The 24067-nt window shown below is 42.9% G+C and overlaps 1 protein-coding gene across 3 annotated transcripts in view; it reads right to left on the reverse strand.

The window, feature by feature from the left end:
- Abcc5 (ATP binding cassette subfamily C member 5) overlaps positions 1–24067 on the reverse strand; it is a 109197-nt gene that overhangs the window by 11035 nt on the left and 74095 nt on the right. For all 3 annotated transcript variants that reach the window (XM_031363420.1, XM_031363419.1, XM_031363421.1), the window contains 2 exons: positions 12263–12422; positions 1458–1536 (listed from right to left, as the gene is read on the reverse strand). In XM_031363420.1, coding sequence (XP_031219280.1) covers positions 1458–1536; positions 12263–12422 — 239 coding nt within the window. The remainder of the gene's footprint in view (positions 1–1457; positions 1537–12262; positions 12423–24067) is intronic.

Here is a 24067-nt window from a genome sequence, read left to right on the forward strand (position 1 = left end):
TTGCTTTTCCAGTGTGATGGTGTGTCCAGGACTTGCTATGGTGGGAGAATTGGGTTCTGATGATGGCATTTGACCTTGGTTTGTATTGTTTATTTTCTTACGCTTGCCCCCCCCCCACACTGGCAATCTTTTCTTTTTCTAAGCATCATGGAATCTCTTCTTCAAATGAGATTGAGGCTACTCTATGTAAGATGGAAGCAAGGCTCATCTAACTGACAGGGGCACTGGATATTGGATTCAGGTTACAGTGTTCCACTCAAGACCAGTAGTACCCATCTGCAGACTGGCTACTGGCTCGAGTCTGCTGGGTTGCTCCATGACATCTGTGATCTATGGTACACTGCACATTATAGAATCAGCAATAAATTGTAGATCTTTTGTGTATATAGAATTTCTTAAGTTCTGACTAGCTATCGTTAATACATTCTCAGTCAATGAAGAGTATGGGACCAATATGGCCATGAGCAATGTGGGCGGTAGGGCTGAGAGACCAACTTTAAGTCTTTGTTTATTATGTTTATTTGTGTATATGTATGTTTGTGTGTGTGAGAGTATGTATGTATGTTACTGTGTGTATATGTGTGTTACATACAGGTGTATGTATAATTGCACATATGTGTATGTATGACTGTATATGTATGCATGTGTGTATATGTGAGTGTGTGTGCCTGTACATGTGTGTATATGTGTTACATGTATGAGTATGTGTAATTGCATATATGTGTACATATAACTATGTATATGTATGCACGTGTATATGTGTATATGACTATGTATATGTATACATGTGTGTATATGTGTGTTACATGCATGAGTATGTGTAATTGTGTATGTGTGTATGTATGTCTATGTATATGTATGCATGTGTGTATATGTGTATGTGTGTGAGTGTGTGTATGATACTGTAAGTATGGCAATCAGAGACAAGTGTGCGAGTTGGTTCTCTCCTTTGTCCATGTATGCATGTGTGTGTATGTGTATGTGTATATATGTGTGTGTGTGTATGTGTGTGTGATACTGTAAGTATAGCTGTCAGAGACAAGTGTGGGAGTTGGTTCTCTCCTTTGTCCATGTATGCATGGGTGTGTATGTATATGTGTATATATGTGTATGTATGTATGTGTGTGAGTGTGTGTGTGTGATACTGTAAGTATGGCAGTCAGAGACACTGTGGGAGTTGGTTCTCTCCTTTGTCCATGTGATACTGGAACTTGAACTCAGGTGGTTAGAGACTTGGTGACAAGCCCCTTTACCAGTTGAGCATAACACTGTATGCAACACTGACTTTGGGATGCATGTGACAAGCCTATGAACTACTGCTTAGAAGTATTCTTCCACAGACATCCTGGAGTGGGAGGGGAGGATGGTTGCAAGTGAGAGGGAGCCAGAACAGAATGCAGCACGCCCGCATTCCCAGCCTTACGATGCCAGCACAGCCCTCCCTCAGTTCCACTTACACATTCCTTCATGTGCGTTCTCTCTAGAGCATCCCAGATCTGGTCTTCCGTGTACTGGTTGAAAGGGTCCAGGTTTGATCTGGGAAGAAATATGACAGAAACTGCTCAGAGGCCAATGTTTAACAAACCACATTTTTTTTTTTTTTTTTTTTTTTTTGAGCCAGGGATTCTCAATGTATTCCTGCTGTCATGGAACTCACTCTGTAGACCAGGCTGGCCTCAAATTCAGAAATCCACCTGCCTCTGCATCCCGCATCCCAAGTGCTGGGATTAAAGGTGTGCGCCACAGCCGCCTGGCAACAAACCACAGCTCGTTCGTTCGTTCTTCCTTTCCTTCTTTCTTTTTTTTGAAAAGATTTATGTATTTATTATATGTAAGTGCATTGAAGCTGTCCTCAGACACACCAGAAGAGGGCATCCGATCTCATTACAGATGGTTGTGAGGTTACCATGTGGTTGCTGGGATTTGAACTAGGGACCTCTGGAAGAGCAGCCGGTGCTCTGATCTTCTCCACTGATCTTAACCACTGAGCCATCTCTCCAACCCAACAAACCACATTTCAATGGCTGTCTGTGGTTAAACAGCACACGCAGAAAACTGGATATCAACTTTGAAGGTCACAGGCCCCCTACAGAGTCACAGGACGACACCTGAGATTGGGGATCCCTCCTTTCTAAAACATAATTTAAAGTTTGTTATTTTTATTACTCAACATAAGTTAGCTTTAAAAATTTTTATAAATATTGATATGAAAATGCAAAAGATAAAAAAATAAAAAGAAAAAAAGAAAAAAATGCAAAAGAAACAGGAGTGTATTTTAATCACCTCTGACACCTGGAAACATGATTTCCTTCAGCTATATCCCTCTTTGTGTACAAATGTAGAAAATGCCTTCTTGCTGGGCGGTGGTGGCTCACCCCTTTAACTCCAGCACTTAGGAGGCAGAGGCAGGCGGATTTCTGAGTTTGAGGCCAGCCTGGTCTACAGAGTGAGCTCCAGGACAGCCAGAACTACACAGAGAAACCCTGTCTTGAAAAAAAGAAAAAGAAAAAGAAAAAAAGAAAAAGCCTTCTTTTTTCCTCGATTGTTATCTGAGAATTTCATGGAAATACTTTGATCATATTCATGCTGCTCACTCTGACTCCTCCCAGATGCAAGCTCCTTCACAGCCCAGCCAACTATGTACTTAAGAAAGAAAGGAACAAGTACAATCTCTGTTGCCCATATACTCTTGGATGTATAGCTTCCACTGGAGAATGGTCTCCCAGCAGTGCCCACCTCCCCTCTCCACACTGGAACTTTGGCTTGAGCTTGCCCAGGTCTTGTGTATACTGTTCCAATTGCTGTGAATTCATATGTGTAACTACCCCACTATGCCCAGAAAACATTGTTTCCTGTAGTCAGCCTGTGGCTCTTACAATCTTTCTTCCCCTTCTGAGTCTGCAATGATCCCTGAGCCGTGGGAAGAGGGACTGTGATAGAGATGTTTCCCATTTAGGGCTAAGCACTCTATAGCCTTTTATTCTCTGCACTTTGACCATTTGTGGGTCTCTGCTTTAATCACCATCTTCTCTGATGAGGGATAGAGATGGATTAATCTCCAGGTCTAATGATGAGTTGTTAGAAGTCGGTTTAATATTATGTCCATTTAGGACAGTAATAGTAGTAGATGTTCCTCTAGGACCTGTGACATGTCTAGCCACAGGTTCTTGGAACAAATAAAGATGCCATGTATAGGTTTCACCTTGTGGAGCAGCCCTTAAACAATCAGAGACTGGCTGGTTACTCCTGCTCCTTGGGCATGTCTTACCAGACAAGTCATTGTTGTAGTTCACAGGGTTCACATATGGGTAAGACTAGTGATTCCTTTGCTTCTCCAGTAGCATGTTCTGTGACTCAAGTGTGTGGTGTCCTCAGCACTAGTGTCATACAGTCAAGTTCTGAAGGGCAATCAAGAGCATTGGCAATAGTCTATGATGCTTCTTTTGGGGGAGTGTGCCAATATCTTCAAAAGACATACTCCATTCCTAGCATTGACTTTTTGTTAGCCTCTGGTGTCCAGTAGGGGCATTTTGCCCTGTTATAGGGTAATTCCATGTAAACATTTTGTATCTGTGTATGCATATATTTTAGGAACATTCTACAGTGGCTTCATATTTGTTTAACCGATGGTCATCTCCCTCCTCAGTTACCCTTCCCTGTTTCATTACACTTCTGTAACTGACTACACTGCTGCACTTCATCTCTCCTCCCTCTGAATCTGCCCACTTAAGCTCCTGATCTCTGTGGCTGTTTCCAATGGAACACACACATCTGAAGACTCAAATGAGAAAAATGTCTATGGCATCTGACTTCCTAAGTCTAGGTCACCTCACCCAGAATGACTAATTTCAGCTCTACCCATTTCATATAAAATTTCATATACAAATTTTATATACAATTTTTTAAAGTTATTTATTTGATGGATGTTTTGTTGCATGCGTGTGCACTGTGTACACGTGCTGGTGCCCATGAAGGCCAGAAGAAGGCATTGAATCCCCTGGAGTTATATACAGTTATATGCCACCATGTGGGTGCTTGGAATCAGACCTGGGTCCTCTGGAAGAGCAGTCAGTATTTCTAACCACTGGACTATCTGTTTCTAGCTCAATTTCATTTTTTTCTGAACAGCTGAATAGTATTCTGTTGTGCAAATGTTTCACTGCCATTTATCATCTGCCAGATATGTAGGCTGTTTTCTGTAGTGAATCAAGCAGCAGTGAACACAGATGAGTAAGTTTCTCAGCCATTTCAATTTTGACTTTTGAGAACTCTTTAGTTCCTTGTCCCATTTTTGTTTTGTTTTGTTTTGAGACACGCCTGGAACCCATAGACCCACCTACCTCTGCCTCTCAAGTACTGGAATTAAAGGTGTGAGTCATCATGACCAGCTTTATGCCCCATTTTTAAAAAATGAGTTGTTTGTTTTCTTGGTGTTGGGTTTGGGTTTTTGTTTTGTTTTTTTGTTTTAGTTCTTTGTATATTCTAGATATCTATTCAATATAATACATGAAGTCTTAGAGTTATAAGACAACTGGAGGGAGATCAAGGGGAAACAACAGGAAAGGAAGAAGCCAAAGTATCTCTATTTGCAAGTGATATGATTTTCTACATAAATAACCCTAAAATTTCACCAGTAAATTTCTATAGCTGATAAACACCTTCATGTTGTGGATGGGCCAGGTGCTGTTCTTGTGAACCGATCCCTTAATGAATAAAGGAGCCAATCACTGGGCAAGTAGGTGGGACTTCTGGGTTGGAGGGAGGAAGAGAGGTAGCAGGAGAGAGTTAGGGTCTCTCTGGAACGGGACAGCAGAGGGGTGAGATATAGCTGCTAGGGTTTTCCGGTATCGTGGTGGATCCGCCAGGATTCGCCACCAGAGGAATCGGATTTTAATAAGGCTTACAAGATTAGGTTTTAGTTGTTGCTCCCAGAGATTGAGTTACCATTATTTCTGAACTAAGTTTGTGTTGTGTTGTCTTTCACATTCATCTGGGTTCAAGAGAGAAAGTGGTGGCAAAACGTAGGTTTGCCAGATGTGCACCACAAGGCCGTGGGGATTTGAAGCACGGGGTTGACGCGGTAGTGACCCGCCAGTGGGAATCTAGTGAGCTGGGTGGAGAGATTGTGGAGTTCTGAGTCAGAGTCTCCATGAGATAAAACAGGTCAGCCATTGCCCGCCAGTGCATGGCCAGCCAGGCTGCCAGGGCAGAGGCACAAGTACGGGAACATACTGGTTCTATTTTTTTATTTTCCGTAACACTTTCAGCAAAGTAGCAGAATACAAAATTAACACATAAAATCAGTGCTTTCCTATATACAAATGACAAATCAGAGAAATACCACTTTCCCAACAGCCTCAAAATCTATAGGTGTTTGTAAATGTGTGCAAATGTACATGTGTATGTATGTGTGTGTGTGTGTGTGTGTGTTTAAGATAATTCTAACCATGCAAGTGACAGGCTTATATAAGAAAACTTTTAAGATACGGAAAAAAAAAACTGCAGGGATATCAGATGTAACAATCTCACATGCTCATGGATCAATAGGATTAACATAGTAAAAATGGCCATCCTACCAAAAAAACCTACAGATTCAATGCAATCTCCATCAAAATTCCAACATAATTCTTCTCAGAAACTGAAAAAACAATTTTCACTTTCATATGGAAACACAAAACCCCTAGGATGGCTAAAAATAATTCTGAACAATAAAAGAACCCCTGGCAGTATCACCATCCCCAATGTCAAGTTGTACTACAGAGCTATAGTAATAAAAACAGCATGGTATGGCATTAAAACAGACATGGTGATAAATGGAATCTAATTGAAGACCCAGATGTAAGTCCACATACATGTGAACACCTGGTTTTTAACAACAGAGCCAAAAATACACAGTGGAGAAAAGACAGCACCTTTACCAGATGGTGCTGGTCAAACTACTGGATGGCTCCATGCAGAAGAATATAAATAGATCCACATTTATCACCCTATACAAAATTCAACTCTATAGTGGGTTCAAAGACCTCGACATAAGACCAGATAGTGTGAAGAATATCCTGGTTAGTTTATGTCAACTTGGCACAAGCTAGAGTATCAGAGAAGAGGGAACCTAAATTGAGAAAATGCCTCCATATACCAGGGCTGTAGGCAAGCTTATAGGGCATTTTGTTAATTAGTGATGTGGGAGGGCTCAGCTCATTGAGGATGGAGTCACCCCTGGGCTGGTGGTTCTCACTAGTTATCAGAAAGTAGGCTGAGCAAGCCATGTGGATCAAAGCAGTAAGCAGCACTCCTCCATGGCCTCTCCTTGGCTCCTGCCCTGTTCTAAGTTCCTGTCCTGACTTCCTTCAATGATGAGCAGTGCTGTGCAACCATAAACCAAATAAAGCCCTTCCTCCCTAACTTGGTTGTGGTGTTTTACCACAGCAACAGTAACCTCAAATAAGACAGACAGAGTATTAAATAGCTTGAACTCAGTAACACAGGAAAGAACTTTCTGAAGAAGGCACCGTCAGCACAGGCACTAAGATAACAATGAGTAATAGGAAAAAAAAAAAAGGGGGTGGGGGGACACAGATCTAAAGTTCTCAAAGGAGGAAACACAAATGGTTGAGGACCACTTAAAGAAATGCTCAACATCCTTAGTAATTAGGGAAATGCAAAACACAACTACTTTGATATTTCATCTTACATCAATCAGAATGGCTAAGATCAATAAAACAAATGACAGTTGAAGCTGGCAAGGATATGAAGAAAGGGGAACACTCATCTGTTGCTGGTGAGAGTGTAAATTTGTACAACCACTACAGAAATCAGTATAGCAACCCTCAGGAAGCTGGGAGTAGATTTACTTCAAGATCTAGTTATACTGTTGGGCATACGCCAAAAGGATTCTGCATTCTTCTATAGAGATACTTTCTCAACCATGTTCACTGCTGCTCTATTTATAATAGCTAGTAATTGGAAACAGCCTAGATGTCCATCAACAGATGAATGGATAATGAAAATATAGTAATTTACACAGTGGACTATTATTCTGCTGTTTGAAAAATGAAACTATGATTTGCTGGCTGGTAAATGGATATAATTATAAAAAAAAATCATCCTGAGTGAGGTAACCTAGACCCCAAAAGACTAATATAGTATGTATTGGGTACTTAGGCAACAAGTTCATATAAGTGACACAAAGATAATTAACTTTGGCTTACTTTGCTGCCAAAGTATGTGGATGATAGCTATTTAACCTTCAACAGGAATACTACTATCTATAGAACCATGGAGGTTAGGTAGAGAGTAAGGACGAGCAGGTAGGGTTGGTTCTCTGAAGGAAGGGAAATAGAATATATAGTTAGAGAGCATGGAGACGGGCACCTGAGGATTAAACAAAGATGGGGATGCAAGAGTGCGGTAAGGGAAGGAATATGGGGATGGACAGCTAACAGTAAGGGCCATCTGAGGGCTCATATAGAAACCTATTATAGTAGAAGTGTCTTAAAATATGTACATATGACAAATCTAAAGGAGGCAACAAATAATGGAGGCGATGAAGCCCCAGTCAGGCATTCCTTGTCACCAAGTGAAACATCCAGTGGGTTACATCTAATTGAGTTGTTGGTCAAAGGGTCACCATGGAATTCCCCAAACAACTCAGGCTATTGGCAAGGCTGAGAGAGAGAGAAAAGATGGAAGGATAAGAGGTTAAGGAGGTGGGATCTGAAAGTAAGGGAGGGGAATCCATGATCAAAACATATTGCATAAAAAACCTTTATTTAAAGCCAGGCAGTGGTGGCGCATGCCTTTAATCCCAGCACTTCGGAGGCAGAGGCAGGTGGATTTCTGAGTTCAAGGCAAGCCTGGTCTACAGAGTGAGTTCCAGGACGGCCAGAGCTACACAGAGAAACCCTGTCTTGAAAATACCAAAAACAAAAACAAAAACAAAAACAAACAAACAAAAAAAACCCTTCATTTAAAAAAAAAAAAAACCACAGACCTCACTCTTGTCTGATTTCCCAGAGCAGCCTCTTCACCTACGCAGACACCAGCGGCGTAACCATTCCCTAGCCCAGCATTCTCAGAAGAATCCCACCATGATGTACACATAAACCTTAAGGGCTTATGTTCACTCAGCATAAGGGCTTATGCTGAGCTCTTATCCACTCTCATCTCCCTAAGACCAACACACCTTAGTCCTCTCTCAGGTCAGCAGTATTTTGTTTATGAGACATCTCAATTTTGCCTGCCATTCCATTGGCATTGACATTAATGGTCAGACCTCTTTCCTGTGGGAGGGAAGTCACCTCTGGACTCCCAAAGGATACCATCTACTCTGTCCTAGGCTTGGGGCCAGCTTTCTGGTATAAAGGAAGGACACATTGCAGTAGGGTCTAGGGTCAAGTTGCAATAGTCCTTTACTAACATTTTAGCTGAGAACCTACTGAATCTTTGGGGAAATTCTCTTCAAGGGACATCTGTAAAGACCTGAAGGTGACAACTGGGTTAAACGCTAGTGTGGCTCTATGGTTATGGGCAGAAGCCTCAATAAATAAAATGCTTAAGTCCTGAAAAAGACCTAAACTCCAACAGGTAGCAGCAAAGTAAGCCAAAGTTAATTATCTTTGTGTCACTTATATGAACTTGTTGCCTAAGTACCCAAGGATATTGGTGAAGTGTAACCAAGAGCTCCAGCACATGACATCACCAGGAGGAGAAAATGCTGAAGCAAGGGCCTCAGTAGTGTTCACTATGTGAACATGGGTGAGAGTTTACTTCTTTACTGCCATACACTAAGTATCTGCATGCTTACGGACTTTGTCTAGTCTATCACACCTCCAATGTGAAGTGAGACCTGTAGGAAGTGACTAGGACTTTCACTAAGTATGAGCCTGGAAGCACTCAGTCCCAGTGTTCAAGAGGAAGAGGTGGGCATAGCTCTGAGTTTGAGGTTAGCTGGTTTAACATAACCAGTTCCAGGCCAGCCAAGACTACAAAGCAAGATGCTGTCTTTTTAAAAAAAAAGATAAGGCAATGGCTGGCGAGATGGCTCAGCGGGTAAGAGCACTGACTGCTCTTCCTAAGGTCCTGAGTTCAGATCCCAGCAACCACATGGTGGCTCACAACCACCCGTAATGAAATCGGACTCCCTCTTCTGGTGCATCTGAAGACAGCTGCAGTAAATTACTGCGAGCAAGCGGGGCCGGCAGAGGTCCTGAGATCAACAGCAGCCACACACATGATGGCTCACAGCCATCTATACAGCTACAGTGTACTCATACACATAAAATAAATAAAAATAAATAAATCTTTAAAAAAGATAAGACAAAGCCGGGCGGTGGTGGCGCACGCCTTTAATCCCTGCACTTGGGAGGCAGAGGCAGGTGGATAGAAGAGTTCGAGGCCAGCCTGCTCTACAGATTGAGTTCTAGGGCAGCCAGGGCTATACAGAGAAACCCTGTCTTGAAAAAACAAAAACAAAAACAACAACAAAAAAAGACAAGAAGGAAATAAAAGAAAGATTAGGTCATAAGGATGGGGCCTTCATGATAGGATTAGCATCCTTCTAAGAGGAAAGCTCAGAAACTCACTCGCACGCATGGCTTTCTTGCATAGGAAAACATGACGAGAAAGACGGTCCTTATTACGCACCAGTCTTGGACTTCTCACATGTATGAATTGGGAGAAATCTCTGTTATTTAAGCTTTCCAGGACAGCTGCCTGATCAGATGAAGGCAGCTACAGAGCCTGCCTTGAATGAATGAGTTCAAATGCTATTCTGAAGAACAAGACACCCAGTTTTAAAGGCAAGTCTTGGGTTGCCCCTCCCTTTTGAAACTGCTAAAAATTAAACAGGAAAATCAACATTACTTTTGGATGGCTGTAAAATAAAAAGCACAATCTACTTCTTGTATATAGTTTTTATTTCCAAAGAAAGGCAACTTGACTGAAAATGGACAGAAATCATGGGAACCCCTGTTTTAGGAGGCAATTTAAGGACAAAGATAGAAAAGATGATTTTCTTCCTAATTACTATTCAACACGCCAAAAAAGGGAAATTTATATTATATATTAAAACATACCTAATATCTAATATATTATTACATTTAAATGTCAGAAAAAACATAATTTGAGACTTAATATCAAAAATGGAGATGCCTGAAATATGTCAACCTATGTGCTTGCCAAAGGAAGAATCAGAAAGAGCAGCACTGTTTGCTGTGGAGGGGCAGCCGTGCAAAATCCTGTCTGAAGCAGGCCAACGTAGACAAGGCCAGTTCTCCCATACAGGTTCACTGGTTTACTCACTTGGACTACACAGTGCCCATTGCCATGCATGACCTCAGACTGCCCTAGACAAACAGCTGAAACAACAGGCCACTGTCGGGCACAGCCACATCCACCAGAAGCAGCCAAGTCATGAAGCTGGTGCAGCAGTGACAGTTCCAACAGCGCTGACTGAGCCGATTGCTGCCATCGGCCGTTATTCAGTCTCTCGCTGCCATCACTTGTCACTCTGTCTCTCGCTTTGGAGTTTTGGTCTCTGCATGTTGCATTTGTGGGGACTTTCTGCATTATGGCTCATTTTATGTCTCTTCCCAAGAAAGTTGTGTCTGAGTCTTTTTAGGAAAGTCCTAAACTTTACATCACCCGGCCGCTATTTGGAAGTCCTCCTATGCTCTGAAGATTGTCAAGCACAGATAAGCACACTGCTAGAAATTCTTCTTGGGCCATCTGCCCCTGAGCAAACTCAAACAGTATAACTGGTGCAGGGTAAACATAGACAACTGACAAACTCTGACTGGCCAGGAGGTTACAGATTCAAGCCTCTGTTTATTATATGCTTAGAGCACTCTGAAAATGTACTTTAAAGATGGGATCATACAGGGGGAATAGAACTCAGTAAATAAGATGGATTGATTAAAATAACTTCTCCTACTTTACAGCATAGATGATGAAACAATAGAGTAAAGCAGTTAGGTGTTAGTGTTTGTTATTCATAAAAAGATAGTTCAGATATTTTCTGTTTGTCTGGAGTGCTTTAAAACTATAAACACTGCCAGCCTGAAAACAGGCTGTCATATAGTAAAAATGTTTGCTTTGAAGGACACATTTTTTAGATTCTTAAAATTGGAGTTTTAGGGCTGATAATAAAAATAAAATCTGTCCTATTTGTACTTTCTAACTGTGATTGACCTTGTAACCCTAGTAGACATGTAATAAAAAAATCAAACACATAATACGTACTTCTTGGATAATCATTATTCTTTGTTCTGTAAAATCTGTAAAACTAAAGCAGCACTGACTGCTGAAGCCTGGCCACCTTGCCTGACTCCCCTCACCCACTCCTTATCTCCTCGGTGAGCCCCTGGCCCCTGCCCTTAGCAATTTGACCACAAAAGCTTTTATCTGTCACCTGTGCACCTTTGAAAACCAAAAGGCCCCAGGCTAACTGCCATGCACTTGCAGCTGCTTGCTGGGCTGCTGGCCCCACCCGAGTTTACAGAGTATAAACTGAGAATGCAAACTGGACTCCAGACCAAAGCCTTTTAGGAGCTGTCCTGGCTTTCTCTAACCGTCATCTCCTCTCTCCCACTCTCAATGGTGTCAGAGCGCTCATTCTCGAGATTCCCAAAACAGCTTCAGTTCCTCAGCACCAGAGAAAAAGAGAGGGGATCAGAGCTAGTAGAGGATGGTAGAAGCAACAGCGGAAGGTAACTCCCAGCCCGCATAGCGGAGGGGGCAGCACGGGGTACTCAGGGTGGTGGTAGCAGCCAGCCTTTGTGCTCCTATCATTGGCCAGGCTTGTCCCTTACAGTACGCTTATGAATTTATTCCACCTACATGACAACAGCACTTGAAGGATCACCATTTTAGGGGTGAGAAAACAGGCTCAAGAGTGGTAACCTGGGGCTGGAGTGATGGCTCAGCAGGTAAGAGCACTGACTGCTCTTCCGAAGGTACTGAGTTCAAATCCCAGCAACCACATGGTGGCTGGCAACCATCCATAATGAGATCTGATGCCCTCTTCTGGTGTGTCTGAAGACAGCTACAGTGTACTTACATATAATAAATATGTAACCTGTTAAGAGGTCCTGGGACAGAAATCTGAGCCAAAATCTCTCTGATCTCTGGACCCCTGTGGCAGAGCCTTGCTGAGACACTTGGCTAATTAAGCAGCACACAGAGCAGAGGCTGCCTCATCACCGCAATAGGAATCACAGGCCCACGTGGTGGCTCTGCCATCACCCAGTCCTAGCCAGGCTCTCACCTGACAGTGCCACTGAACAGCACTGGCTCCTGAGGAATGATGGCCAGTTTGCTTCGGAGGTCAGCCAGGCCGATGTCACTGATTCTTATTCCATCAATCTTGATGCAGCCTCCAGATAACTCCACCAGACGGAAGAGAGCCATCCCCAGAGAGGACTTCCCTGGGCAGCAAGAAGAGGCAGAAGAGTGGCTCTGTGAGTAACTTCTAGAAAAATAAAACTGGCTTATTGTGATGGCTAACACCGATATGACTACATATGAATGGAGTAGGCAACGAAGCACCCAGGTGAGGGGTTTTCTTGATTGGAGCCTTGGAGGTGCAAAGACCGCCCGGAATCTGGGCCACGTCTATTGGTGGCAGGCCACATAAGAGACCCCCCTGAGTCTGGGCCACGTCTGTTAGTGGCAGGCCACATAAGAAAGCATGGAAGAAGGAAGCTTTTGCTTTTTACCTGTTTGCCTTCCCTCTCCATGGCAACTTCACCTATCCTGCTATGAAGGTATTCCTTCCCTGTATTAGAACCTACTTCCTAGGGAATTAATTCCACGTAGACCGACGGCCAGTTGAGACACAGCCTTGTGGACTGAGTAACTACCAGATTCTTGGCCTTTTTGTCACCTTGGCCATTGACAGATTAGTCAGACACAGCTTATGCCACTCTTAATAAATTCTGTACACGTAGATACTCATTCTATCATCTCTGATCCACTAGAGGACCCTGACTAATACAGATCTGGTACTAGGAATGGTTCTAGAGAAATAGAATTATAAGGATAAAAATTTTAAAGCACCTGCTGGAATAGGCTTTACAATCTGCCAATACTTACCAGTTGCTGATGGCCCTACAACCAGGGCAGTGTCCCAGTCTGGGGTCAGGATCCTCCTTAGCTGTCCCCTAAACCACAGGACTCTCCCATATCATATTCAGCCTTTCTGCACAGACCTATCCATCCCCACACTCCTGGCTGGGAACAGGAAATTCAACCTTTGAACCAGGCCAGTCTCCTCTGCTTATCCTGCTTCATTCCATCCAAGCAATTTCCAACCTCTAGACTGAACCTGAATATCTTCTCTTCTCCCTGACCCAGTCCATCTGTAACAAACTCAGAACAAAATTGCAAAGAACTCTACATGGCCAGATCTCATCACAATATGAATACCAACTATAGGAACAATCGAGTCAGTATCTTCTCCAGCCTGTAGCAATGCTTGCCAGTGAGAATTACCCAGATGAACTGCAGGACGCAGAACTTAAAAGAGCAATAAAACACCTTGTCAATGAATGAAATCAAGGAGAACAAACACCCGCATGAAGCCAGAAAAAAACATAGACTGAAGGCTGATGGGGGTGACAGAAATGATCCAGAACCTGAGAACGGAATTCAATCTGGAAACAGAAATAGTGAAGAGGACTCAGGCTGAAATGAAGATGGAACTGAAAACCCCAAAGCCCAACTAGGAATGCAACAGAAGACCTTATAAGAGGAACAAGTCAGGCAGAAGACAGAGAATCGGTTCCCGAGATAAGACTGCATCTAGATCAAATGGATCTGCTCCCCTGCAAAATCCATCTATCCACCTGCGGCTTTGGGAAACACAACTGAGCTTTAAACACCACTGCCTGAGAGTGAAAGGGTGACAGGAGAGCCCCGAGCAAACAGGACACGAGCAACAAGGCATCCCAGTCTTAAATCTGACAAAACAGACTTCAAACTAAAACTAATCAGAAGAAGGGACACTTCATCCTCATCAAGGGAACAACTAACTTAACCAAGATGACATCACTATCCTAAACATGCACACCAAACTCCGGGACACCTGATTTCATTAAAAAGACCTACAACTGGCGCTAAAGACACAGAAAAACATCAATCCACTAATAGTAGGTGATTTCAGTAATTAAAAAGAAGAAGTTATAGAAGAAATAAACTTCCTGAAATTAAGTGAAAATTAAAAAACAACATAACAAAACCTCAGGGACACACTGAATTTCCTACAAGGGAAATTTTTACTTCAAAATGCCTACATTTAAAAAATTAGAAAGTACACAAATGGCTTAATGATACAACTCAAAACGTTAGAAAACAAGAACAAACCAAACCTAAATTTAGCTACCTCACTGGCATAGCACACGTCAAGGATGAATACTGTCATCATGTGGCTCATTTATTAAGCTTTGTCATGGCTCCTTGGATCAACCTTCCTCTGAGGCACACTAACTGTTGTCCCTTCTACACTGACCCTTCAGCCAACCACAAAATAGTTAAGAATGGTCTCAGCCTCCAGACCCTTGGCAGCAGTTCGGGTGACTTCTGCAAGGGGGCTGAGGGACCATCCAACTCAACCCTCTTCTTGTGACTCTGGACATTTTTCTGGGCCTGTGATGGCTAATCTTGGTTGTCAACTTGATTATAATGGAGCTAAAACTGCAAAATGGAGGGCTCACCTGTGAGGGGTTTTTGCTACATGGAAGAAGATCCACTTCTAATCCAAATCTTTGAGGTAGGAACCACAAGATCTTTAATCCAGATCTTGAGGTGGGGAAACACACCTTCAAAACAGATCTAATTGAGGCCATTTCTTGTGCTGGAAGCCTATATATTATAGAGTATATAAGGACGTGGAAGAAGGAAGTGTTCTCTCTTGCCTGCTTGCCGCTGCCCTGTTAGCAAGTCTATCCCTTCACTAGCATTAGAGCCTACTTCTTCAGGATTCCAGCACACACTGAAGACTAGCTGAGACATCCAGCCTCATGGACAGAACTACTAAATTGTGCACTTTCTGTTCACAACCAGCCATTGTTGAATTAGCTGGACTGAAGCTTGCAAGTCATTTTAATAAAATCTTCTTTCTACACAGACTCTTTATTATGAATTCATTCTTTAAGTTGTTGTGATCATAAAAAGAGAGCTATAAGAATATGTTCTGGGGCTGGAGAGATGGCTCAGTGGTTAAGAGCACCTACTGCTCTTCCAAAGGTCTTGAGTTCAAATCCCAGCAACCACATGGTGGCTCATAACCATCTGTAATGAGATCTGATGCCCTCTTCTGGTGTGTCTGAAGACAGCTACAGTTTTATAACATATAATAATAAATAAATCTTTAAAAAAAAAAAGATTATGTTCTAGCAGGTGCGGGGGAAGGGGGTGCCCCCGTGGGCCCATGCTGAGGCATCCCTTCCCCCAGGGACCAGACACAAACCGGTATAGTATAGAATAGAGTTTATTTAGGGCATGATCAGGGGAGTTAAGAAGGTAGCAAAGGCAGAGAAAGGCAGAGAGAAGGAGAGAGTAGGTAAGTGGAGGCCCGCCATGACCACGGGGAAAAAGTAGGGAGGGGAATGGAGAGAGAGGCGGAGCAAAGGGGCAAGAGGCAAGAGAGAGAGGAGGGGCCAAGCAACTCCTTTTATAGGGCCAGGCTTACCTGGCTGTTGCCAGGTAACTGTGGGGGTGGAGTCCAGACAGAACACCAACCTAAGTTCTGACTAGTGAACCCAGACTAGTTCAGGAACTCAGAACTAAAACTGCTGGGGTAAGAGTTCCTTTGCATCAATTAACTTCCTGTCTCATTAGCTCTTTAAAAACAAGTTAGAGAAATTTCAGATCCTTCCGGATCAATGTGATTCTTTGGCTGCTGGGGTACTCCAAAAGTAAAGAGAAGTAGATCTCATGACTGCTCGGGATGGGATCCCGTGCCCTCATCCAGAAACAATGATGCTTCACAGAACATTCTACCCTGTCTTTTAAACTTTTTAGTTGAGCTCCTCCTGGATCCAATGACTGTCATAAGTTCCACATCAGAACAATGGCTACCCTTGCTAGGTCCCCTGCAGGGTACCCCATGGTCTGGTCTTACTCATTTGGTCTTTGTCTAATTGACTGTTTTCAAACGTTTCTCCAGGAAGAAAGGAGGACAACCACATAATCCACCACAGCCAACAAGCTGAAACTCTCTTCCTGCTACATGAAGTCAACACAACCTTCCCCCATCCCCATATCCTGAACATAGATCCCAACAACCCAACTTTGTCTGCCCAGCAGGAAACAGCCAGATGAATATGGTATTCCTCTTTCTTTCGATGCCCTTTGGGCCTGGCTAATAACCCAGAAACCTCAGAGCAGAGATAACATCTACAGGCAGTTCAGGGTACAGGAAGTTCCGGTGAGCAGATCAAATACCTCCATTAGTATTTAAAGCACTGAGACCACAGGGAAACAAATATGCAGATAGTATCTTCCACCCCCAAACTCCCCTTTACAGACTATGGAACACCAAGTCCTCTGCATCTACGCATATAATCTCCACTCTTGCCAAGACACAAGAGACCATTGCCCTTCATTGTTCTGGCCAAATGATAAAATGCTTCCATAAAGGTCTCTCTCTTTTATTTCCTGGTCTCTTCAATCAATCCCACTCTAACCACCTGCACCTCTGAAGGCCTTTGTCATTTCCCTTTCCTTGTGGCAGACCTTAGGATTGGAATGGGGCTACTGAACTGGATGAATTAAGTTCCATGGGTTTAATTGAGCTCCTGAGTAGCAGGGTCAGGTAACACCACTGACTGTCAGAGACACAGTGAGTATAGTTATCATACAAGGCAGCCAAGCAAAGCCATGTCTACAACAGCTTCACCTGTGGGCAGATCAGGCAAAGAGATTTTTATGGCGGCATGAGCCATATGGACCTACGGTACTAGCTAATCAATCATGGTATTCCCAAGTATGATATAGATAAGAAACCTGCTGCATTTTTCTTTGGTCTGTATAAGCAGAAAAATTCTTAAACAAATGGAAGAAAGACCACACTGGATCAGAGCAATAAGGAATCATGGCCTGTGAACCAATATCTACATGTGAGCCACTTTGCAGACCCAAAACGCCTTGAATGAGAGATGGACAGGTCCCCTGAGGAAAGATCTTGAGGTTTACCTTACCCCATCCTTTCCTAGGGGACCTATGGCCTTTTACACGGATAACTGCACACTGGGGGAAACAGTCTATCAAAGCTGGGGTCTATTGGATACAGGTTCAAACTGACATCTGGAAGACACCAAGATACATTTTGTCCCTCTAGTTAAAGTAGGAGTTCATGGCAATGTACTGGCTGGTTTTATATGTCAACTCGACACAAGCTGGAGTTATCACAGAGAAAATTGAGGAAATGCCTCCATAAGATCCAGCTGTAAGGCATTTTCTCAATTAGTGATCAAGGGTGGGAGGGCCCATTATGAGTGATGCCATTCCTGGGTTCTATAAAAAAGCAAGCTGAGCCGGGCAGTGGTGGCACATGCCTTTAATCCCAGCACTTGGGAGGCAGAGGCAGGCGGATTTCTGAGTTCAAGCCTGTGTCTACAGAGTGAGTTCCAGGACAGCCAGGGCTATTCTTCAGAGAAACCCTGTCTTGAAACACCAAAACAAACAAACAAACAAACAAACAAACAAACAAAAAACAACAAAAAAAACAAGCAAGCAAGCTGAGCGAGGCAGGGGAAGCAAGTCAGTAAGCAGTATTCCTCCATGGCTTCTGCATCCATTCCTGCCTCCAAGTTTCTACCCTGTGTGAGTTCCTGTCCTGACTTTCTTTGGTGATGAAGAGGAGTGTGGAAATATAAGCTGAATAAACCTTTTCCTCTCCAACTTGCTTCTTGGTCATGATGTTTTCTGCAGGAATAGAAACCCTAACTAAGCCAGGCAGTGAAGTGATCAGCAGAATTTTGGCTCAAGACTGATTTGTAGTAGTAGGTCCAGCGAGTCCATAAACTTATCTTGTAGTTATTTCCCAGTCTCAGAAAGTCTAATTGAAATAAATATACTTAGAAGTTTGGAAAAGTCCCACATTGGTTCTATGGTCTGTAAATTGAGGACTATTATCCTTAGATAGACCAAATGGAAGCCATTGGAGTTACCTTTACTAGGGAAAACAGTACACCAAACCCAACATCCACTTACTGGAAGAATGAGAACAAACATTTGAAAGACCCAGCAGTGGTGGCCACCACACATCTCCCTCTAGTGCTCTGATCCAGCCTGTGCGGAAGACAGAAAGACCCCAGGGGATGAACACTGCAGATGCTGCACCAGATGCTGTGTCCTACCTTGATTACACTATTCATGTCCTGCTACTCAGTATGCGACTATGGATCTACCAAATGCCATTTTCTATGTACCTGTCCATAAGGAATACCAGAATCAATCTGATTTTAGTTGGCAAAGCCAAGAATATATCCTCACAGTTTTACCTTAAGGATATACTAACTCTCCAGCCCAGTTTCATAACTTAGTTTGAAGGGATATTGATTATCTGTCTCTTCTACAAATATCACATGGGTCCCCTATACTGATGACATTGTGCTGATTGTACCAAGTGAGCAGGAGGGAGCAAACACCTTGGATTTGCTGGTAACACAAATGCAGACATATTCTTGCCAAGATGAAGGATAATTTATTACACTTGGCTCCTACCACCAAGAGAGAAGGACAGTCCTTAGCGGGTGTGGTGTTCTGAATGAGAATGCCTCCCCACCCGAGGTTCACATGTTTGAATACTTAGTCCGCAGTCAGTGAAACTATCTGGGAAGAATTAGGAAGTGTGGGCTTGTTGGAGATGGTATGTCACTGAGGCAGGCTTTGGGGCTTCAAAAGCAACAGTATTATTCCCAGTTAGCTCTCTCTGCCTTGTGTTTGTGGATCAGGACAAAGAACTCTCAGCTACTGCTCTACCACCATGCCTGCTCACCTGGGCCATGCTCCTGCCATGATGGTCATGGACTCAGCCTCTGAAACTGTAAGCCTAGTAAACTGTTTCCTCCATGAGCTGCCTTGGTCATGGTGTCTCTTCACAGCAACAGAAAGGCAACTAGGACAGTGGGCCTATTTAGATTCTGGAGACAGCACATTCCCCACTTGGGTGTGTTACTCAGGCCCATATAACAAATGACTCAGGAAGCTGCTAGCTGAGTGGGGCCTGGAATAGGAGAAGGCTCTTCAACAGGTCCAGGCTGCCGTGCAGCCTGCTCTACCTGGGACTACATGATCCAGCGGACCTGATAGTACTTGAGGTGTCAGTGGCAGACAGAGATGCTCTGACATTGTACGTAAATCAGAAAGAAGCCCCTTGGTATTTTGGAGCAAGGCTCTACCATCACCTATAGACAATTGTTCTCTCTTGGAAACAGTCCTTGGCCTGTTATGGGGCCTTAGTAGAAAATTAACTGTCAGGAGCCATCTAAGACAAGGAGCCATCTAAGACAAGCAGCCTTCCTGAAAGGTGGCCCATTGTTTTTGCATGCTTGTGATTGGTCAGCTCAGGATTGATTTTTGCAGCTGATATGCCTTTCCTGTCATTATTAATCTAATAACCCCTGGACATTAGCCCACCCTATTGATCAGATTTTCTACAAATCAACATAAAGATGAACTTTCACTAATTAATGCTATTTAGATGAATTAATGACTTAAGAATTCTTGATTTGATTCAAATAATTTTAGAGGGTTTTGTTTGTTTGTTTGTTTTGTTTTGTTTTGTTGGTTTTTTGAGACAGGGTTTCTCTATATAGCCCTGGATGTCCTGGAGCTCACTTTGTAGACCAGGCTAGCCTCGAACTCAGAAACCTGCCTGCCTCTGCCTCCCAAGTGCTGGGATTAAAGGCGTGCGCCACCACTGCCCGGCCTAGAAAGTTTTAAGTGATAGCCTTAGTTGCTTCACTAAAAAGAGGTAATAAAGCTAGAATCAAGAATAGAATGTGCCCATTCCTCATATAGTAAGTAAAAGCTGCATAATAAGAAATACAATGAGCTTTCAGAATTAAACTAAAAAGAGAAATAGACTGGGGACAAATTTGTGTTCAAGAAAAAAAAATAAAGGTCCAAGGATAAAGTCACAGGTGTGCACTATGATAAGGCAAGGCCATGCAAAAACTGCTGTCTTGAACTTATAATGAGCATATTAGAATGAAACACTGCTTTGAACTTAATATCAACATCCTTCTGTAACTCCCACTCTGTGTAACACTTTATCTCTGAGGTATTGTTCTAAGAAACTTTTTTGTCTAGGAAGGTATAAAAAGGCCAAAGAAAAAAAATGGCGCTGCCCCATCCATCCATCCAAATGCATATGTCTGTTTGTCTTCACATACCTGTGTAGGTATATGTGTATGTATGTAAGCATGCATGAATACTTGTAGTGTTGATTGAGACAGTCGGGCCCAGCCAGAGTGTGGGTGCATGAAAATATATATATATATACATATATATATATATATATATATATATACATATTTGCCTGTATAAAGCATCTTAATTATTTTCCTTTCCTTCCTCCTGGGTTCACAAAGAGTTATCCAGGCTAGTGAGAGAGGCTTCTGGCTTCCCACATGGACAGGGAAGAGAGCGATAGCAATAAATATTTTACTTAATGCCTTGCTGCTATGCAACGAGTGTTAATTGCCCAAACTAGTAGAAAGTTTTTAGGATTTTTTTTTTATAGACAATCAGCTTCAGCATATAGCATAGACAGAGAGTTTAAAGGGCAGAGATTAGCAGTCTCCTGTCTACGTCCAACTCTGTGTCCCACTTCAGCCCATTCCAGGCTGGGCAGACTCCTAGCAATGAACATTTAACAATGGGCTACCACATGAGCTGTCGATCATGAGCTGGGCATTATCTGACCCAATAAGCTATGAAGTAGGATGTGTACAGAAGCAATCTATTACTAAATGGAAGTGTTATATATGTGATTGGACTTGAGCAAGTCACCTTTAATCCCAGAACTTGAGAAGCAGGGGCAGGTAGATCTCTGGGAGTCTGAGGCCATCCTGGTCTACAAACCAAGTTCCAGGAAAGCCAGGGCTATTACACTGAGGCACTCAGTCTCAAAAAGAATTGCCCCAGAGCCTATGGCTTCCATAGGCTTTTGGGCAATAGATAACCTCATGGAGTGTGCCCTAGGATGGACTGACTAGGGAAGACAAGACCAGGGCCTGGTTTACTGATGGCTCTGCACATCATACAAGAGCTGCCAGGAGTGATCAGTCACAGCATTATAATCATGCTCTAGGACAATGCTGAGACACTATGACTGACACTCAGCTATTGCTCCAGCTTCATGCCTGCCTGCCTGCTTCCCACCCTGTTCCCTGCCATGATGATCATGTACTAACTCTCTGAAACTATAAGCAAACCACCTATTAAATGTTTTCATTTTAAGTTGCTTTGGTCATGCATCTTATCACAGCAATAGAACGGTTACTAAGATATCAATGAAGGGGAATTTTTTTTTTTACAGTAGGCAGAACTTTGGTTAGTATACATGGTCATGGATTTTGCTTGGAAGGAGAAATGAAGGGAGTGTGGCTATTTACTGATTCATAGGCTGCAGCCAATGGACTGGGTGAGTGATCAGGGACCTGGAAAGAACATGATTGGAAAATTTAATGAGAAAGACATCTGGGGATCTCTCCAAATGGGCAAAGGATATGAAGATACTTATGTCCCATGTAGATGCTCATCAAAAGGTGGCATCAGCAGAGGAGTTCAATAATCAAGCAAATAGGATGACCACTCTGAAGACAGTCAGCTTCTCTCTCTGGCCATCCTTGTCTTTTCTCAATGGACCCATGAATAAAGTGACCATGGTGGCAGAGATAAAGGTTGTGCAAGGGCTGGACAACATGGACTTTCACTTGCTAAGGCTGACCTGGCTGCAGCTGTTGCTGAGCGACAGACTGGCCAGCAACTGAGACCAACACTGAGCCACTGACATGACACCATTCCCTGGGGGATTTATGAGTCAGTCACTTAGCGTCAAGTTGACCACTTGACTACACTGGACCACTTTCTTCTAGAAAGGGCAATGACCTAGTCTTACTGAAACAGATATTGTTTTCTGCTCATTGGTTTTCTTTCCCTGCCCATAATGCTTTGCCAAAACCACCATCTATGAACTACAGACTGCCTTATTATGTGCAGTCTGTATTATGTGCAGTCTTATTATTATTAAATACTGGCACAGTATTTCACATAGCATTGCTTCTGACCAAGGAACTCACTTTACAACCAGAGAAGTGTGACAGTGGGCCAATGATCATGAAATCCATCTTACCACATTCCCTGCCATTAATAAGAAGCTGGCTTGATGGGACAGTAGAATGGCCTTTAAAAATAATAATAATAATAATAATAATAATAATAATAATAATTAGAGGCTAGAGAGATGGCTCAGTGGTTAAGAGCTCTGACTGTTCTTCCAAAGGTCCTGAGTTCAAATTCCAGCAATCACACGGTGACTTACAACCATCCATAATGAGTTCTGATGGCCTCTTCTGGGGTATCTGAAGACAACTACAGTGTATTTACATATAATAAATAAATAGGAGCTGGAGAGATGACTCAGCAGTTAAGAGCACTGACTGCTCTTCCAAATGTCCAGAGTTCAAATCCCAGCAACCGCATGGTGGCTCACAACCACCCATAATGAGATCTGGCACCCTCTTCTGATGTGTCTAAAGACAGCTACAGTGTACTTAGATACAATAATAAATAATATTTTAAAAATAATAATAGTAAATAAATCTTTAAAAAATAGTAATAATAATACTTTTATGTTTTACCAGCATGTATATGTGTACCACATATGTGCCTGGTGCCCACTGGGTCAGAAAAAGGCACCAGATCCCCTGGAACTGGAATTACAGACAGTTGTGAGCTGTGGGTGAAGAGAACCAAACCCTGATCGAACCCCGGCCTTCTGAAAATGCAACTGTATTCTTAACTGCCGACCCATCTGTCCAGGCTTAGGAAGGCCTTTTTGTAGACACAGTGTCATCAGGTGGCAGTTGCCTGGAAGAGAGGGGACAGGGTTCTCTAGAAGGCAATATATGCTTGGATTCATCATCATAGATGTGTGTGTGTGTGTGTGTGTGTGTGTGTGTGTATGTGTGTGTGTGCCACAGTTTTGTTTGTTTCACAGGTCCAGGAATCAGGGGGTAGGAAAGGGAATGTTTCTACCCATTACTGCCCCCTAGTGACCCTGTTCCCACAAGTTCTGCTAGCTTAGAATTTTTGGCTTTAGATAGGAGAGTGTTCTGGAGAACCAACAGGCATTCTATTCACCTTGAAGCTTGCACTTTGCCCTGGCTGCTGGGCCAACAATGTTAAGGAAAGATGATTGACTGGGACTACTGAAGGATATTGGATTATTTCTCCACAATGGAGGGAAGGACGATCACGTCTGGAGCGCAGGAGATCCTTTGGGTGTCTCCTGGTGTTTTACCATGCCCTGATTAAAGTCAGTGGAAAAGTATAACCCAGTCTAAGTAGGATGACAAAGGGCTCAGACCCTTCAGAGACGGAGGTATACGTCACTCATCCACTAAAAGAACCAAAAGCTGCTGAGGTGCTGTGTGGGGTGGAGGGAATACAGAATGGTTAGTAGAGGAAGGTGGTCATCAATGCCAGCTAAGGACACGTGACCAGACGCTAAAACAAAGACTGTAGCTGACATGTTTCTAATCTATTTTGTTAAGACTATGCATATATACATACAGTAAGCAGATCTTTGTATTTTCTTTACATATAATGTAACATAATAGACCAAGATAATATTAGTGGCTATTGTTATATGCTGAAAGAGTAAAGCATTCCAGAGACACTGCCACCTATTCTAAAATATATAACTAGTTTACAGTGTATGTGGGACAGTTAAGTTATGCAGTATTATGATACGGTGATTGTTTTCTTTAGAAATGAGACAGTCACGAGGAGATGTGACTGTCTGAGTGGACAGGGGTGACCTATGACAACTAATCTT

Source organism: Mastomys coucha, unplaced genomic scaffold (genome assembly GCF_008632895.1).
Source record: "Mastomys coucha isolate ucsf_1 unplaced genomic scaffold, UCSF_Mcou_1 pScaffold12, whole genome shotgun sequence".
NCBI classification, from domain to species: domain Eukaryota; kingdom Metazoa; phylum Chordata; class Mammalia; order Rodentia; family Muridae; genus Mastomys; species Mastomys coucha.